Source organism: Pseudorca crassidens, chromosome 5 (genome assembly GCF_039906515.1).
Source record: "Pseudorca crassidens isolate mPseCra1 chromosome 5, mPseCra1.hap1, whole genome shotgun sequence".
NCBI classification, from domain to species: domain Eukaryota; kingdom Metazoa; phylum Chordata; class Mammalia; order Artiodactyla; family Delphinidae; genus Pseudorca; species Pseudorca crassidens.
The window spans coordinates 87,882,760-87,901,550 of NC_090300.1; the positions used below are offsets into that span (position 1 = coordinate 87,882,760).

At 42.4% G+C, this 18,791-nt stretch overlaps 1 protein-coding gene across 1 annotated transcript in view; it reads right to left on the bottom strand.

Moving 5' to 3' along the window:
• Positions 1 to 18,791, bottom strand: part of GAP43 (growth associated protein 43) — a 93,250-nt gene that overhangs the window by 40,924 nt on the left and 33,535 nt on the right. The window contains exon 2 of the mRNA XM_067738830.1: positions 832 to 1,441. Within this exon, the coding sequence (XP_067594931.1) occupies positions 832 to 1,441 (610 nt within the window). The remainder of the gene's footprint in view (positions 1 to 831; positions 1,442 to 18,791) is intronic.

Consider the following 18,791-nt stretch of genomic DNA (forward strand, 5'->3'; position numbering starts at 1 on the left):
AAAACACTCCAGGTTAGAGCGCTAAACCAAAGAGAATCTAGTAACTTTTTAAAATCACAGTCAACCCTCAATTATGTATGTGTATGGTAGAAAGTAGTGTCTTTGATAATAAAATGATAATTTATGTTTGACTTCACAACGTGTTCTATATTTGGGGTTTTTCTTTTGTTTTTGGCAACATCAACAGACTTATTTTCCTAATTAGTCTGACCCCGATTAACGTTACAATTAACATTCTCTGAGCGTACATACACATACGCACACTGCTCACCAATTGATGGGGGAGAACGCCCAGAAACACATTGTGGGCTAGGAATAGGTGGTCTGAGAGTATGTTTTAGCTGCTGGTAATTCACAAACTACATCATCTGAATCAATAGGGAGTTGGCTGCATTTACACCAGGCACTTCCCAGAGCTAAATAATCACATTAGCTAATTCCCATCCATAAAATATATGTAGCCTCAGTAATTACTTATTAAACTAAGTCTATCCAGCACACAGAATATTTTTTTCAACCAGGATTACCTAGTTTTACTCTTTATGCCAATCCAGTTAACAAGGTAATTGTCAGACCTGTCTAGTACCGGCTGCTACACAAACCTGCCCAAGTTCTTTCTCAGGCTTGGAGATACTTGGGAACGTAGTGGCCAGAGTTAGCTCTCAGCCCTGCCACTTTGGGGAATTCAGCGCAGCTTCCCTTGATTTCCTGAATACACCTTCTAGAAATGTCCCCTCTCCCTTGAAGGCACAGGGGGCCTGGCCTTCCACATAGGCCCCCAAGTACAGGTGGCCTGGCCCCCCATGGCGTCTGACCCTGGAGGTCGCTCACCTATCTTCTCCTCCGCTTGGCTGCTCTCCGCAGTCTCCGATGGAGGCTGGGCTGTTGCCTTGGCAGCAGCATCCTCTGCAGCAGGGGTGGTGGCGGCAGCAGCAGCAGTGACAGCAGCAGGCACGTCGGCTTGTTTAGGCTCCTCCTTGGCTGGCGCGTCTTCGGCCTTGGAGGACGGCGAGTTGTCAGTGGAAGCTTTAGTGGCACTTTCTGTCTCAGCAGAGCCGGCCTTCTCCTCCGAGGGGGCAGGAGCCTGGGGCGCTGCCTGCTCTGTGGCAGCCTCGGGGGCGCCCTCCCCCTTCTTCTCCTCGGAAGGAGTTTCGCCCGCTTTGCCGGTCTCTTCCGGCTTGGGGCCGGCGGCTGGGGCCGCTTCAGCGGGAGTGGAACCTTCTCCCTCCTTCTTCTCCGCACCCTCAGCGACGGGGGCTTCATCCTTCTCATTCGCCTCCGCCTCAGCGGCTGGGGCATCACCCTTCTTCTCTCCTTTGAGCTTTTTCCTCGTTATGTGTCCACGGAAGCTAGCCTGAATTTTGGTCGCGGCCTTATGAGCTTTATCTTCTGGTTTGATGCCATCTTGTTCAATCTTTTGGTCCTCATCATTTTTTTCAACCTTTATGGAGAAAAGGGGGGGAAAAAAGGAGAGATGGAGCAATGTTCTTTTCCTTCAAATCACAGCATTCAATAAATGCATACTGAATGACTTACTCTGTGCCAGGCTCCATACTTGGAGTTAAGAAATCAGCAATACCCTGGAAATTCACACCAAGCCCCCTCTCTTTCTGATGAAGAATTTAGGAGAGAACACATTAGTTTCTGGGAAAATTAATGTCCTTCTGGCCTTCCAGAATCACTGGCATTATTTTATATGTCTTTCTTCCCCCAACTCAATGTCTCTCCTTTGCTAAACTTAAATCAGCCTTTTTGTGGATGTACTTTGACAACTCAAGTCGACCCAGCCTAGGTTTTCATCAGTGACCTCTGAAAGATATTGGTTTTCCAGGGTTTCTGAGAGGGTCCCTGTGAAAAACTTATGATTTAAAAAAATATTGTGGAAAAGCCTATTTGTTTCCCCAAGATTTCAGGTCTCATCAGGAAACCAGTAGGTTCGGGGCAAAGAATATGGTTCAGGTTTAAACAGCAAATTCCATCAGGGTCTTGTGCAAAATGCAGATGAGTTCCAGGGCTTTGAGGGGTTTGTTCAGGATGTGACAAGTCAGAATGCTGGTCACAAAATGACGTCTGCTTTCCTCTGTGTGTGGTCCAACATCAGTAATGAACATACCAGGCCTTCAAAATTTGAATTCAGGAAATGGTCATTATTCTTGAGTTTTAAAAAAAGAGTGGAAAACACTGCTTCCACTTTCGAAAGAGTGGCATATATTCACTAAATCACAATTTCTTATTCCCAAAGCAATTTAAACTTAAAATTAGTTTTATATTATCATCAACAGAGCCATCCTAGCACTGAAGGCAAGAGACTAGAATACAAAATTTTTACCATTTGATCATGTTACAACGTAACATAGGCTGCAAATAACTTTTTTCCACATGGAAATTAAATCACAGGATAGGAATAGAAGGTATAGTCATGAAAAGAAATGCCTAGGCAAGTACTCAGAATTCTATATAGCTCCGTTGCCCACTATGGTGCCCCAGTGTGGTCACTTATAGTCCCCATATAGCCATTATATTAGTTTCAAGTATACAACACAGCAATTCAACATTTGTATATATTGCAACAATAAGTCTGGTTAACTTCTGAGAACGCTGTCTTAGCAGTAGGGAAATACAGCAGTGAACAATGCAGCAAAAGACCAATAATTAAAGAATGCTTCTCATGTACTGAGTCCTCTGCTTGGCCCCAGTCTCGACCTTGGCCTGACCTTGGCTTTTGCTCCAGTTTAGGATGCAAATCACAGCAGGCCAACACAAGGCATGCTTTCCACCTGTCATACAAGCTCTGCCCGAGGGACCCAGATCCTGTTCATCATGATGTAGACCTGTCTGACATTCTTTGGACAAGCATATGGGCCTGTATTGCTTAGGTCCATCAACATGCTAGTGAGTATACAAAGGTATTTTTGAAAATAAGCTGCATGTGAGAGTAAAAGCAGGATTAATAAATTTCCAGTAAAACTCAAGGCAAGTTTCTCTTCTTCCTCAGTTAATGGTGTATGTATCCATACAAAAAGTGAAGGAGCGCATGAAAGCACTTTGGAAGGGCCCATTCTGCTGCCTCTTCCCGGTGCCATGCTGCCACACTGCTCAGTGCTCTGATGCACTACCACCTTCCCGCTCTCCTACTGCTCTCGATGACTCCTACTGGGATGCACACAACACGATCTGGGGCACGGGAGCAGCTGTCCCTGCCAGGAGCTCTCTGCTCAGAGATGGCAGCATAACCCTCTTAAATTAATAGTTGTGAATGGAGCATGCAGCCAAGATGTTGTTAATTTATCTTACTCTATCTTGCATTTTCTGAATGAGGCACCATCTTACATGATAGGACATCTGTACTTGGGCCTTGATGCGCAGTGGTTCTTTAATACAAATACTGCTCCTTGTGAAGGTAAATAGAACAATTCTTTCAGAGTAGGCAAGTGGACAGAAAAAACCCTCTGGTGACTCAAGAAAGCTACATCACCCTTTTCTCTTTAAGAACACAGAGAAAAGGAGATGAAACTTAAAACGCTAGAAAACATAAAAAAGAAGGAAGCCAAGAGTCTGAATGACATAAAGAAGATACTTTACAAGGATAAAGGAAGAGCCCCTCTAAGTTCTTTACACCTCCAACTCCAATCTCTCTCTCTCTCTCTCTCTCTCTCACTCGCTCGCTCTCGCTCTTGCTCTCTCAATTTCTCAGATCATCTGTCACTGTAACTTTCCACGTGATCAGGACTTAAGCTTCTGTGCACCGCCTCTATGTTGAAATGACTATTTAGAAAGGCTCAGACTAGACTTGGGTGCCAAGATTGTGGGATCAGTCTCACCTGAAAAATCCGAGAGTATAAGGGACACAAGACAGAAAGGTGTGGGCAGGAAGGGAGAGAATGTGAAAAACCATAGTTAGGAGAGAAGTGAGACAATCCTGCAAGAACTGGGTACCCAAGTAGGTGGTCAAAGTACCCCCACAGGCATGCAGCTTCTCCAGGAGGAATTGCTGGGCCACTTAATATTATTAGAGATTTAGGGGAACTGGATTTTAGAAATTGGTTGGAAATAGACAACTAATACAAATTGTAAAGATAGAGGGAAAGAGACAGAGACAAAGAGGGAAGGGGACGAGAAGGGAAGAGAAGGAAGGAAGGGGAGAAGGGGAGTGGGAAGGAAGGGAAGGGAGGGAGGAAACCAGCCTAAGATGAGGTGATTGAACAGAGGTATCCAGAAATAAGAATATTTTAAGTTAAAACTGGGTCTTAGGCCAGACGATTCTGGATGTGTCTGTGTGTGTCTTTCTTTTGTACCTGTAATTAATTCCATAAATATGGCTTAAACTATAGGTTATTTTCTGGTAAAATTCCTTTCACAGTGCTAGAGGTAATTGCATTGGGAGTGTATTTTGCTGAGAGAGGTGACAATAATAAAGAGAACATTTCCCAAGACTGGCTGTGGGGGAACCCCAAGATGTTAGGCTACATAGACCTTTTCCCAACTGGAAATAGAAGAGCTTGCCTAAAACAAAGAGCATGTGAGCCCAGAGAAACTGGAGATTACTCACTACATTCAGCACAACCCTTTCAGCTTCTAAAAGGGAAAAACTGTGCCCTGAAAAGTTGTCACTTGTTTCACTTGATAGCATGAGTGAATCAGTCAGTGGCCCCATTTGTATTTGAACTCAGGTCTTCTTCCCTCCCACCCAACCCCAAGTCCAATTTTATTGCATCCGTGACCCAGAACAACTTAGTCTTTCTTGTAGCCGATTGTGCGTAAAGCATCATGTCAACATCCTGATTCATCTATTCATTTAGCAATACTGAGTGCCTATGCTGGTACCACAGACACACTAGGGAGCAGACAGAGACTGTATCTATCCACACAGGACTCTTTTTAAAATACACTTAAAAAAAATAAGCTCATAGTATTTAACAATCAATAATTTCCCAGGAATTCAAGGAGACACCCGACATTACACCTGTCTATAAAGCAAGGCCAATAGTCTAAATATGTCAGTTAGAGATGGACGAAGTCCAGAAAAAAGAGGATCCTGGTACTTAATGGCTAAAAAGAGTTAGTTCATAGTCTCATAAAAATAGATTTATTTTTTAAACTCAGTGTTGCCACAAACAAGCTTTGTGCTGAGCTCTGATAAAATTCTTTCATTTTTACATGGAATTGTTGCTATCCATGAATTAACTAATGTGGACATGCCAATGCACTTCCTTACGTGTAGGAAGAGGATCATTATTAGTTGCCATACTTTTTTTTTCCAGGAATCTTCATTGCTATAGTTTAGAATTTTTACTGATTAATTCGTTCAGGAACTCTGTAATTTATGAAGTCTTAAAGGAAACAAAGTATGGGAAATGTTAACTGTTCAACCAAGGCTAAAACTTTGGATGAATATTGGTTTGAAGAAGATGAAAGGTGCCATTCTACTAAGTTGCTGGGATCTGGTCAAATTTTAAAGTCCATTAGGTGAAAGGGCAATACTTTTCATCAACATTTAAGAATCACAGATAAGAAAGCCAAATGTAAGAAGTACTATTTCATACCCAACATTGTTGCTCTGGTTAATAGTTTCCTTTTCCTCTTGGGGGAGGAGAGAGTGAACAAATTAGGATTCAGTCTAAGATGTCCAAAATTTGCATTTATTATGTTCCAAAAGAGCTTTGGGCAAAAAAATCTATAAATGCCTAACTTTCAGGACTTAAAATAGCATCATCCATTCATCTGGGACACTTCAATTCATTTAACTATTTCTAATTATCATAGGAATACTTCAACCTTCCAAGCACAGAAAAATGTGGCCCTGAATCTACTTCTGCTAGCTCTAAACACTACGATGATAATACTTCAAATTTTCTCTGAAACAGGATTGAATTTTAAATGCTTTTAAAAATCATTAGTGTGCACCAGTTCTTCTTTCTAAGAACATCTTTAGTAAACCAAAATATTTTCAATTTGATTGAGCAAAAGATATTTCCGAGAAGCAAAATTGAAAGGCCAGGGATATCAGAACCAGAATAAAGTGTGGATGGATATGTACGAATCTAACAAATACCTACTTATTGCTCACTCTAGTTTTTATTAATAATTTAGTGAGGTGAAATTCACATAAGAAAATTTCACTCTATTTTTCAGCTTAGTTGGCTTTGAGCACAGTTGAAAGCATATACTTTAGGAGAAATGTCCAAGAATTAAAGAAGCTCCCAGTGGAGCTTCTGTACCTGCTTTGAATCTAGTCAAAGATCAGAAGTCCAGAGAACTGCCCCTTATGGAGGAGCCAAAGGAGGATGCGCAAACCTTCTCCAGTTCTGTAGAGGAAGTGTCTTCAGGTTTCTGGGCAGTTCTAGGGAAGAAGGTGTCATTTAAAAGATGAATAGGCACAGCTGGGATACAGGGGTCCCTTAACACTCAATGTGGTTTGAAAATCCAACTAACAGTGTGAGGGGATGGGGGGCAGGATGCAAGTAGGTATAATGAAACAGTTGTGCATTTGCCAGCAATGGCCACCATTTTTTAAACTCTGATTTTCAGTCCAGTGAAGAGTCTTCTTTTAGTTCCTGGGCAGGTGGGAGCACTGACATATGACAACTGAGCAATTCTCCAGGGGAACGTGAGACATCAAGAGTGACTTTGTAAATCCTGGCACAGTGGTAACGAGGGGATTCTCTTTTCCCCTTCAGATGAAGTGTGCAGCATAACGCTGCAGCTCCACAGTCCTAATTAAGCGGGCAAGAAATGCTCATTGATTGGCTGACTATATAGAAAACCAAATATCCCACACTGGAAACTGGAATAGTAATGTGAACTTTTCAGAAAATAGCTGGTGATCAAAAGATGGGTCTTCAGCTCACTTTCATATATTATTTATTTAACATGTACAGCCCAGCTACTTCCTAAAGAATATGAAGTGGCATATTCAACCCAGTATAAAGTACTACTGGCGGAGAACTCAGTTTCCATTCAAAAGACTTATCTTTTATTTTATTTTGTATATGTAGAACTCTAGCTGTCCCACAAAGATGGAGATGAGGCAAAGAGCATATTATCATTGGCACCTTCTAACAGACAGAAGTCAGCAAATGAAACACTTTGTCTATTTCATTCATAGAATGAATTCATAGCTGAATCTCCAATTTCTAGAATGGTGTCTGGCATATAGCAGATGCTCAATTAATATTTGTTGAATGAATCCAAAATTTGAACCTCTCAATTAGTGCCATTTCAGAAAGATGATGATAGGCAAATTAATATGGGATTCCATTTTGTCAACTTTTAATACCCTTCATTTCCCAGTGATGGACTTCAAGAGCATCTGTCTAAGACAGGTATATGTTTCCCCAACACCTAACTGAGGAACTGACTTCATGCAGTGAGGTTGAACAAAGAAGCCAATTATGGAAATAAAGGTACAGGAGTCAGACAAGGAGAGAAGGCACAAAATGACATTGATAATAATAATTTTAAAAGCACTTGGAAGTAAATCTAAGATATAACAACTGACATTCATTTTCTCCATGTGTTGTCTGGAATCATAGCAATCAAATTATTTTTCTAATATATATCTCTGCTTCTTCATAAGTTAAAGAGGTGAAAATATTCATAGAGGATTGTTGGAGACTCTCTCCTTCCCTCTGTTTAGAGTTGATCTGTATAATGAGCCCCATGTCCTAAGGTTGTAGGCTGGAGATGACTAGTCCCTTAGATATTCAAGGAAGGAAGCCCCTCTTCCTCAGATGGGGGCTGGGGAGATGCACATACTTATGAGATGAGGCACATACTTATGCTGGTCTATCTCTCAGGACTCATGCTAGACAGAATAATTTGACTAAACTCTTTCAGAAAAGCTTTAGGTATGGCAAACAGAGATATAAGTCACCTAACTGAACAAAGGGTCAAAGTCAGTGATGCCTAAGCAAGTATCTGCTGAGAGTCAACTCTGAAAGGAAGGGGCTCGACCGTTGAGCAGCAAAAGCAGACCCCCCGATGAGAGTTGCTGATTGTAGTTCACTACCTCTGCTAGTGTTTACTACGGTTACTAGTGTTCACTACCTCAACAAGTCGTTCACTACCTCTTAAGTGGCACACTGGAAGGAGGGAGAGGTGGACAAGGTGAGGGGATAGTAAACCTTGCTCTGGGAGAGGTCTCGGTGCCTACAGTGGCCACTGAGCTGGGAACAAGATAGAGGGACTCCCTATCAGGCTGCTGAAGAGGCTGGACTCACACACCAGACTATGAGAGGGACTGTGAGGCTTTTGCTAACAACTGGGGAAAGACAAGAGAATAGCAGGCAGCCAGTACACCTGGGAAAAGATAGAAAAGCCGCCTAACCAGCAGACGGCCCATTGTACCACCATCACAGGTGAATTCCACCCAGTTGAGCATTCCCGAGAGCTGCTGGAGAAGGTGCTCAGAGCCAACCAGCAGGAAGAGAAGGCCCAGGTAACTCTGCCAAAAACTGCCTTCCTTTCAGGTATGATGCCACAAAATGTCTCTGGTTGGATGTTCAGGAATATAAAACATGATGAGATAAATATTTAATTAAATTGCCATTTCTTCCTGCTCTACTGAATAGTGATTATTGATTTATTTTTTCTTAATTAAACCTTTTTCATTATGAAATGTAATTTATTACATTCTAAGTCAGCAGTACCTGATACATTTTGTTCAGTGAACAAGTGAGTGAGAGAGACATTCCTCATCCCCTCTACTATATGCCTTTCTCCAAATATTGTCACTGTTGGTCTGTTTATCTTGTTTTTCCTTCTCTGTGCTTATATTCTCCTGACTTATATTTGTATTTCATTTTTAACTGACTCTTCCCCTGGACTATAAACTCTCTGGAAGCAGGACCTTGTCAGTTTTGTACAATCCTCAAAGCCTTGGTGGCTAAAACAGTGCTGGCACATGGCTGATGCTCCAGAAATATTTATTTGGAGCTGTTGTTAAGTAACTATGTGCCGTGTTATGTTAGTGATCAGAGAGCACGTAAATGGGCAGTACACAGCCAACTGGCTGGGTATCAGTGCTTCTCTCTGGGAAACTAATGCTCTGGGCCTTCGTCAAACTGTTCTCCAGCAGCCATATCCCTCTCTCTTAATTTTTTTTTTTTTTTTGCGGTACGCGGGCCTCTCACTGCTGTGGCCTCTCCCGTTATGGAGCACAGGCTCCGGACGCGCAGGCTCAGCGGCCATGGCTCACGGGCGCAGCCTCTCCGCGGCACGTGGGATCTTCCCGGACCGGGGCACGAACCCGTGTCCCCTGCATCGGCAGGCAGACTCTCAACCACTGCGCCACCAGGGAAGCCCCCGCCTCTTTCTTTTATAATGAGTATACCACATATAAGTTAGTATTTCAGTTCAGTTCTCATCATAACCATGTGAGGAACACATCACTGTGCCTGTTTTATAATCGAGGTAAATTAGGAAACAGAAAGGAGCTCAGTGTGATCCAGCTTCTAAAGACCAGGCCTGCCCTCAAGCCCACTCCTTGTTTAGTGCTTTTTAAAATAGATTGTAGGAAGCCAATATTCCCTGGTGGGTAAGAACATGGGCTGTAGAGTTAGATATGTATAGGTTCAAATCACGGCTCTGCCACTTAATTACCAGCTCTTGACCTTGGGCAAGATAACTTCAGTTTCTTTACCTGTAAGATGGGGGAGTAACAGGGCTATCTCACTGGATTGTTGTGAGGATTATATGAGTTAATGTATATAAAGTACTTAGCACAGTCCCTGACATACTTTACGTGCTCAAAAAGGGACAGCTAATTTTCTCATCATAATCATTGTCATCATCACTCTCATCTCAGAGTAATTTCTACATTACCATTACTGAGTCCACGAGAACTTATTCATCCTCAGAGAGATACGCAAAAAACCATCTAAAGTATGCCACATACTCAATCTAGTTCTTCCCTATCCTTGGGAAGGGGGCAGATCTGTTTACATTGTCAAGGATAAATCCCACTCTTCTACCACCTAACACACACCAACCCTCTCTAATCTTATCCATGTCTAAACCTCTACCTGGTCCAGCAACTTGGTGATGGAAATTCACTTAGACTAGAAGTCTGTTCGTTCTCAAAATATATACCTTTTACCTGACATCCCTCATCCCACAAAAAAAAATCTCATATAGCTACTATGTCATATTTCTATCTCACCATCTGGGTATATCCCTTCCACATTCAAGAAAACAACTGCCCTGCAGGTTCTGAGAGCTCCTCTATTTACACATCATTGGTAAAAGCTGTGGATGCAGATGCCAGACACTTTGTGGGGAATTAGCTTAGGAGCATGTGGCCCTGAGGAAAGAGGGACATCGAGATTTGGGATTTCCAGCTCTACCCAGTGTACCCCCATTGGCTAGTTAGTGAAGTCCCTCCGAGTGTCAGTGTACGTAATATGCAGGGGGGTACATAACATGTCATCAGAGCGCACGTCATCATGAAGCCTAGCTGATGGGAGCTGGAGAACTCGAGACGCCATTTGCTTTAAAAAAAATGACAGAAACTTGAATTTTTATATTCCAGGTTATGAAGTACTTTCCACCTCATAAAAAAGTTCCTCGAGGAATTACAATGAAGTAGGCTGAGCAAGTGTGCTATCCCCTTTGTAAAATGAAGAAACCAAATCCCGGATTGATGGAAGGCCCCACAAATGCTAGAACAGGTCTTAAACCTAGGCCTCCAATCTCCCTACATTTTAAGGCACCTAACAGAGAATTCAGTCTAAGAATTGAACACTAAACACTCAGAAAAAGAAAGAAGTGTCACCGAATATGTAGCAATCCTAATATCAGTACTGAGACTAGTTGAATTACTTTTTAATGAACAGAATTGGTCTGTATTTCTGATCTTATAACAGAGGCAGCTCCAGAGACTCTATATAGGAGGAATCAGGGGCAGGAACATGTTTGAAAAGGGGAACTAGGTGATTTTTCTTGAAATTGCACTGGCACAGCAAGCATATTTCTTTGTACAATATGCTTATATCTAGGAGGTGGGATGATTTTGCAGAGACATTGCTATCTGTCAACAATAGTTTGCAGATGCCTTAATGGTCTGTATCAATCACCAGGTAAGTGATTGCACGTTTAGAACAGTACCTGAGAAATCTAAAGAAAAAAAAGAGCAGGTATGTTTTCTTTCTGATTCTACAAGATATGTTGTTTTATTCTTCCATGCGTGGAAAAAACAATTGAATGTTTTTGGTGGAAAGAGGTGAGGATGTCAGGTAAATGGCGTACAGTTTCAAGAAAAATAGACTTATTTCCATTTTAACTGGATTTCGATCCCCAAGCTGTTGGATAGTTGAAGGGCAAATACACAAAACCCTAGAAAAATCTGTAAATCATACCTGAGTCTAAATTTGCTAATGTTGTTATTCTTGTCATTCTTCTTTTCTTGCCTCTCCCTTTGTTTTTGGCATCAAATTCTCTCTAAGTCATCGGGCACTGACATTCATTGATTACACGGTTTGGCATAACTTTTGGCTCAATTTGAGTTCAAATTCTGGTTCAGCCATGGCTCAAATGTGTGACCTGGAATAAATTTCTTTTTTTTTTTTTTTTTAACATCTTTATTGGGGTATAATTGCTTTACAATGGTGTGTTAGTTTCTGCTTTACAACAAAGTGAATCAGTCATACATAAACATATGTTCCCATATGTCTTCCTAAATTTCTTAATTTCTTTAGAATTCAGCTTCTTCATCCCTCATACTGGGATACTAATACTTACTGTGCAGAATTTCTTGAGGATGAAAGAAAATAGTATTTTAAAAATGCCTGGTATTTAAGAACTCAACAAATAATTGACTAGAAGAAGACAATACAAGTGAAGTGAAAATTGCTGCTTTCTGGAGACTAGGGATTGGGTGCATTATTTGATAAATATTTTATGGTTTTCTATCTCTGATAGCTTATGGAGGAATTTTTCAGGACTATGCATATTTCATAAAAATAATAAATGATCTCCTAAAAAAAAACCTCTTTAAAGGTACTATAAAATACCCTCAGATCCTTGCAGAAAATAATTCTAATAATAAATTGAAAAATTATATAGTACTATGTGCCAACTACTCTTCTAAGCACTTTATTATATGCTTTATATATATACACACACACATAGATTTATTAAATTTAATTCTAGTGAAGCTATGCAATGGGTACTATTATTTTACAGGTGAAGGGACTTAGGCACAGGGACATTAAATAACTAAATCACACAGCTAGTAAGTAGCAGAGCCAGGATTTGAACTCAGGTTGCACGTGAGGTAAGATGACCCTAGGAAGACAGGGCTGGTCTACTCTCTGTAGACATTTTCTCCAGGCTCCCAGGCAGGGTGAAAAGTGGAGTGCAGGCTGGGAGAATCCAGAGCATGACTTTGTCACTGCCAGTGCCTGCCAAGGCTGAGCTAGTTACCAGTGTCTAAAAGACAGCTTCAGAGCTGTCACCCCAATTTCATCTTCCCCTGTCAAAATCTCTTTACAGTAGAAAAGTACAAATACATTTTCAAAGCAGGGACTGTGGTATCATGACCTCATCACCCAGGCGATGCTGTGACTCATTTTCCTTGTGAAGATTTTGACAGGGAAGATTCACACTTGAGACGTTGAGAACAGCCTAGAGACCAGGTTTGCTATTAATTCTGAAAGCAGGAGCAAGAAAATATAAGACAGCAGAGAAAGCAATACTGGGGGAAGTGTGGGGGGAGGGCTTCAGGTCAGGAATCATGACTATCTAATTAAATGAGAAAAGCAGATGAATAAACTGGAGTCACTCTTATGCTTATCAGAGGGAAGGGGCTGAGCAGGTGGTAAAGATTTATTCCCGAGGCTGAGGATTTAAATCCAGCCAGAGTTCCTGAATTAAACACTGCCTTTTTCTTAAACCAAGTATTCCTGTTACTTGACTCACAATTGTACTGAGGCAGATAGGGAAATCTATCTAGAACTGTTCCATGGACGTCATACTTGTTGCTCTGACTATATTCTCAAAAAATATCATACTGGGCTTCCCTGGTGGCGCAGTGGTTGAGAGTCCGCCTGCCGATGCAGGGGACACGGGTTCGTGCCCCGGTGCGGGAAGATCCCACACGCCGCGGAGCGGCTGGGCCGGTGAGCCATGGCCTCTGCGCCTGCGCGTCCGGAGCCTGTGCTCCGCAACGGGAGAGGCCACAGCAGTGAGAGGCCCGCGTACCGCAAAAAAAAAAAAAAAGAAAAAAAAAAGAAAAAAATCATACTATTTATGCCACACAGCTCCTTGCAGGAGTTTAGTGACGGTGTTCATCATGGCACAAAGAACCGGCTTTGTGGTTCTGCAGGGGGAAAACACTGCACCACTTGAAGCCATCAAAGAGAGAAAATTCCCTCTTATCTGTTTTTGAAACTAGGTAAGCAAATTCTCCAACTTCTGGATTAATCCAGATGAACTTACCTTCCAAGGATTTATGATAACCTGATCTTTGAGCCAGAACAATTAGGCTGGGTAATTGGGTAAAATTAAGGAGGTATTAAGTCTGATTCTGAGGTCTTAAAGTCAATGAAAATTCCTTTCCTTTCTTCTTGATGCAGAGACAACTATGAGAGGCGCCATAACCCTCTACGACCCAAAGAGCCGCACAGAACACCAAGTTCGTGCCCGGCACTGTGAAACTCCAACGGGGGGCTTTACAGACGTGTAGTAACATGGGGAAGCCCTGTCCTGAACTCCAGAGTTCCAGGAAGGTAGGATGATGCAACCACTCTTCCCACAATTCTGATTTACTGATCGGAAATCAATGATACTCCTACGTCAGCTCAGGACTAGACCCAAGACTAAGATTAAAGATTCCCAGGGCTATTCAGTAGCTATCTCTCCCTTTGGTTGGGCCAACTTGATGGCTCTAGGTTAGAATAATTCCCTAGCTTCTCCCAAAGCTGAAGTCATAGCAAAAGTCATATCAAACCCTGGTACCTGCCTGGTACCTCTGCAGCCTCTAGTAAGTGGGTGCACATCAGCCTGGCTGTGCAGCCCAGAAACATACAAGAGAAGGTTTAAATCACTGGAGAATCAAGGTAATAACGGCATAGCTGGTGGCAGCAGCGGAGTGGGTGTACAGGAAAGACATAGACAAAGATTCTCCTTTTACCAAATGTCTGAAATTCCACCTTGGAACATTATTCCCTTATTTTAAGGTTTAAAACAGACACTGAAAGCTAACACTATAGAAGCTCTCTTAATTGGTCTGTCTTCCACTCTATGCTACATAATTGTATGAGACTAAGCTAAAATAGAGTTATGGTTTCATCATAATGTGGTCTCCCCCTCCCCCTAAAAAAATCTTTAAATATTTCCACTGTTTAGCAAGCTAAGAATATACGCATTGCTTCAGCATTTGAGAAATTCATGGAATGGACCCAGGCTGCCCTTCCTGCTTTTCTCATGAGCACACCCGTTACTTTAGCTAAGTAGATCTGCACACTGAACACACTCCTCACTCCAAAAGTCTGTGACCTCACTTACAATTTGGCCCTCCACAGACATCTTTCCTTCTTGCATTTCTGCTGAAACCCCACACACCCTTCATCACTCTGTTTATGAAAGTAGGTAAGCAAATTCTTACCAATCCTTACCTCGTTGGCTGGAGAGTTTTCTTGCATCCTCCTAAACGGGCAGTCCAGAGATCAGCAAACTGTTTTTGCAAACGGCCAGGTAGTAAATATTTTTGGCTTTCTGAGCCATAAGGTTTCAGTCACAACCACTCAAGTCTGTCACTGTGGCAAAAATAAGCTATAGCTGCTACCTAAATGAATGAGCATGGCTGTGTTCCAATAAAACTTTATTTATGGACAGTGAAATTTAAATTTTACATAATTGTAAGGGATCATGAAATATCATTACTCTTGATTTTTTGTCAGCCATTAAAAAATGTAAAAGCCATTCTTAGCCTGAAGGGGTACTTTGCCAATTTCTGGGGCAGGGTTTACCTTTATGTTAAACTCCTCAGGCGGCTCACTAAAAACTGCTTTTCACTCCTTGAGTTGTGACTTTTTTGCATTGTAGTAATGGATGTACTTATTCTTCAAACTTTCCATTACTCTGTAAACTCTCTGAGGACAGGAATATTGTCATCTTAATAGAGGCTGTGATATTGTGATTTATAATAAAATAATATATTGATCTTCATCCCTATTTTTGACACAGAGCCCTTAAAGCCCTTGGAATTTCCTTTAATGAGAGCAATAAAAGTGTCTTTTGTTATATTAATGAGGTGACTGGGTGGGAAAACCAACCATGTGATTAGAGTATTGGAACTTTCAGTCCCACCCTCTGACCTCCTGGGAGAAGAGAAGGGCTGGATGTTGAATCAATAACCAATGGCCAGTGGTTTCATCAATCATGCCTGTGTAATGAAGCCTCCATACAAAACCCAAAACAGGGTTTGGAGAGCTTCCAGGTTGGTGAACATGTGGAGATTTGGGGAGAAAGGCACGCTCAGAGCGTGGAAGCTCCTCACCCTTTCCCCATACCTTGCCCTAAGCATCTCTTCCATCTGGCTGTTCTTTAGTTATATCCTGTTATAATAAACCAGTGAACTAGTGAGTAAATGGGCTTCCTGAGTCCTGTGAGCCACTCTAGCAAATTAATCAAATCCAAGGAGGGGGTCATGGGAACCTCTGATTTATAGCCAGTCTATCAGAGGTACAGGTAATAACGTGGATTTGCAATTGGCATCCTGAATTGGAGGGGGTCGTTGGAACCTCCAATTTGTAGCCAATCAGTTAGAAGCACAGGGAGCAACCAGGGCTTGTGACTGGTGTCTGAAGTGGAGAGTGTCTTGCGAGACTGAGCACTTCACTAGTGGAATCTGCTATCTCTGGGTAGATTGTGGTGGAATTGAGTTGAATTGTAGGACACCCAGCTGGTGCCTGGAGAATGGCTGATGGTGTGGGACACCTCCCCACCACCCCGCCACGTTGGATTTGGGTTCAGGACCATAATTTTAGAGGCTAACATTTATTGATCACTTTGCTAAGGCACGGAGCTAAATGTTTTGCGTGGAGAATCTCATAACAAACGCATGAGGTAGGTATTATGATTGTTATAATGTATAAGTGGTATTATTATTTTTACAGGTGATAAAACGAATACTTGGGGAGGTTCCATATTTAATAAGTGTAGAGCTATGATTTAATTATTTAGGCAGTCAGAGCCCAGAGCTCACCTTCTCTATCACTCTACAGACTCCCTACCCCTGTTTCACACAGTAAGGGCTTAGTAAAAGTCTGGTGAATGTGTGTTATATTTTGGATTAAATTGTTTCTCTCCTGAGAACAGCTGAAGCTGATAGTAAGAAAGAGTGAAAAAAAGCTCACAGAGCAACTTAAAGAGCCACGGCAGAGCACCTCGGAGGCAGGCAAGCATCAGAGAAGTGAGAAGTGGGTGCCACTGAAGCTTGCCTGCCTTCGAAGGGTCTTGCCCTGTCGTTGCTCAGCTGTTTGCTCAACTCAGAGTGTGCACAGAGGCATTCAGACCTGAATCCCGGTATCACACGCAGCTGGAGAAGAAGTGCAGGACAGAAGCAACCCGTGGGGAAATGCACCCAGACCTGCTGAGCCCCAGGGGCCGGGCCATAGTTTTGAGCATGCAGCACGCCAGCTGCATTCCCAGAAGGAGAGAAATGAGCTGCAGCTGGGAGGCCACTTGTGCGAGAGAAAAAAAAAAAAAGACTTTTTTAACCATCAGATTCGAGCAAGTTGCTTATGTGTGAAAGGTTTTGTTGGAAGCAAGTTAAATGGTGCTAAGTCACTAGACAAAAGATCACACCCTCCGGCTCAAGATGCCTGTCTCTAGGGACTGTTTCTAACAGTCTCAGGTCTGGGTGAGGACAAAGCAGTGAAAGACATCCAGATTAGCTGAGGGAGCACAGTGACCTGGTAACACGAAAAACAAGGGCTCCTGAAATCCCCAGGGCTGTTCTATCAGTGAGAAAGGAAAGGCAAGGAGGAAAGATGCTGGCCACAGTTTTGCAGCTCAACACTTATGGAGTGGCTGCAACCGTACCTCCAAGAGCTGGACAGCAATGCGCTCTCACCCTGCCCCAGATCGTCAGGATCTGCATTTTCACAAATCTTTTGCACATCACAGTGTGAAATGTACTGGCCTGCCATGCTCAGACTAAACACACCTGTCCTGGAAGATCCACAGTTCCTTTTGAATATCTCTTCAAAAGAAAGTATGATTTCAGGGGCTTCCCTGGTGGCGCAGTGGTTGAGAGTCCGCCTGCCGATGCAGGGGATGCAGGTTCGTGCCCCGGTCCGGGAAGATCCCACATGCCGCGGAGCGGCTGGGCCCGTGAGCCATGGCTGCTGAGCCTGCGCGTCCAGAGCCTGTGCTCCACAACAGGAGAGGCCACGACAGTGAGAGGCCCGCATCCCGGAAAAAAAAAAAAAAAGAAGAAAGAAAGTATGATTTCAGAGGTGCCTGTATTATGAAATTCAGAGAAATAAGAAGCAGCAGGTAAACTAGCCAAAGCCCTGAATTTGCAATCAGGAGACTAGGGTTGTAAATCCAACAGGTCCTATCCCAACTGCAACCTCATGGAAGTCTTTTCGCTTCTCTGGGCCTCAGTTTCTGTGTCTGTACACTAAGGGAGTTGACTAGGAGATTCAAGACTCAGACATTCAAAGTATCAAAGTCCTAATTTTGTGCAAATGTATGTATGTTCCATTTTTCTATTTCCCTAAATAAAGAAAGCATCAAAGCTGACTGTGACCTAATCCTACTCCTGTATGGACAGCGTCTCTCCCATACACTTTAACCTCTACTGTCACTTACCTTTAAAAATTAGTTATATAGTACATTGCACATATCATGAGACTAAGATCTTTCTCAAATGTGCCAGTACCCAGAAAGAATCACCAAAGTGAGTGAGCACAGAATTTGTCTGCTGGCCAGAATCCTATACACCAAGACTCTTGATTCTGCATAGTTCAAAATGCCTTTACTTGTATGCTCTGCAAACTAGCAAATGACCCACCTTATTAGGGAAGCAGACACCATCTTCCTTTAAGCACCTAATTCCAACCCTCTCAGGATGCACGAGCACGTCATTTATCAGTTAGCAAAAAGCTGTGCACCTTCCCCAAAGCCTTTGTATGAGAGAGCAAAGCCTTCTAAAGGAATGCCTTACTTGACATTTTTTAAAGCCAACTTGTCCGTCTGTATGGAAAATCTGAATAAAATCTACTGTCCTAGTTGGGGAGAAAAATAAAAACCAAGACTGCTAAAAATAAATAAATAAAATATGCAAATCACTCATCCCATGCCACAATTGGCTTCAACCTATTTAAACAAGAAAAAGAGGTCAGAACACAGGGAGAGAAAGCTCTAACTCCCATCAACTCCCTACCCTTATCGCTTGCAAACGGGGTGGATCTTCCTTCCTCCGCATCTCCTCAGTTCTCCCAGGTCAAGATAGAGCCCATCCTGCCCAGGGTGCTAGGTCAACAAACAGAAATTTAGATAATTTTCGTGTCCTTGCAAATGATGCGTTTGACCAGAAACAGTGTAACCAGTCAGCCAATCTGGGTTCTATACTTACTTCTTTGTTCCTTATTCTTTATCCTATAAAAGCATCCTGCCTTCTGCCCCGTTTTGCAGGTGTTTGGGCCCTTGAGACCAGAGACTGCTGGCTTCATGAAGTGTTGAATAAAGTTTGCTTGTATCACCTATACTGTCTTCTTTCATCATTTTTAAACAATATTACTGAATGAACGGAAAATACATGCTGGTGCCATGTTTCCAGACTA